We start from the raw sequence: 279 nt of genomic DNA on the forward strand, positions 1-279 counted from the left end.
CCTCGCCCGCGATGCGCTCGAAGATGTCGTTGACGAACGAGTTCATGATGCCCATGGCCTTGGACGAGATGCCCGTGTCGGGGTGCACCTGCTTCAGCACCTTGTACACGTAGATGGAGTAGCTCTCCTTGCGGCTGCGCTTGCGCTTCTTGCCGTCCTTCTTCTGAGCTTTAGTGATGGCCTTCTTGGAGCCCTTCTTCGGGGCCGGAGCAGATTTGGAGGGTTCAGGCATGGCTTTTCCTTAGGAGCGGTAGAAATGCTAATCGCATTCGCCACAAC

The 279-nt window shown here is 57.0% G+C and overlaps 1 protein-coding gene across 1 annotated transcript; it reads right to left on the minus strand.

The window, feature by feature from the left end:
• Positions 1 to 6: 6 nt before the first annotated feature.
• LOC145718795 (histone H2B type 1-B-like) lies at positions 7 to 271 on the minus strand (the record flags this gene model as incomplete). Its single annotated transcript, XM_081810305.1, has 1 exon — positions 7 to 271. A coding segment is annotated over exon 1 (226 nt), but the record flags the coding sequence as incomplete, so codon positions are not given.
• Between the last annotated feature and the right edge of the window lie 8 nt (positions 272 to 279).

Source organism: Leptonychotes weddellii, unplaced genomic scaffold (assembly GCF_054177405.1).
Source record: "Leptonychotes weddellii isolate Sample4059 unplaced genomic scaffold, ASM5417740v2 HiC_scaffold_222020, whole genome shotgun sequence".
Classification (NCBI taxonomy): domain Eukaryota; kingdom Metazoa; phylum Chordata; class Mammalia; order Carnivora; family Phocidae; genus Leptonychotes; species Leptonychotes weddellii.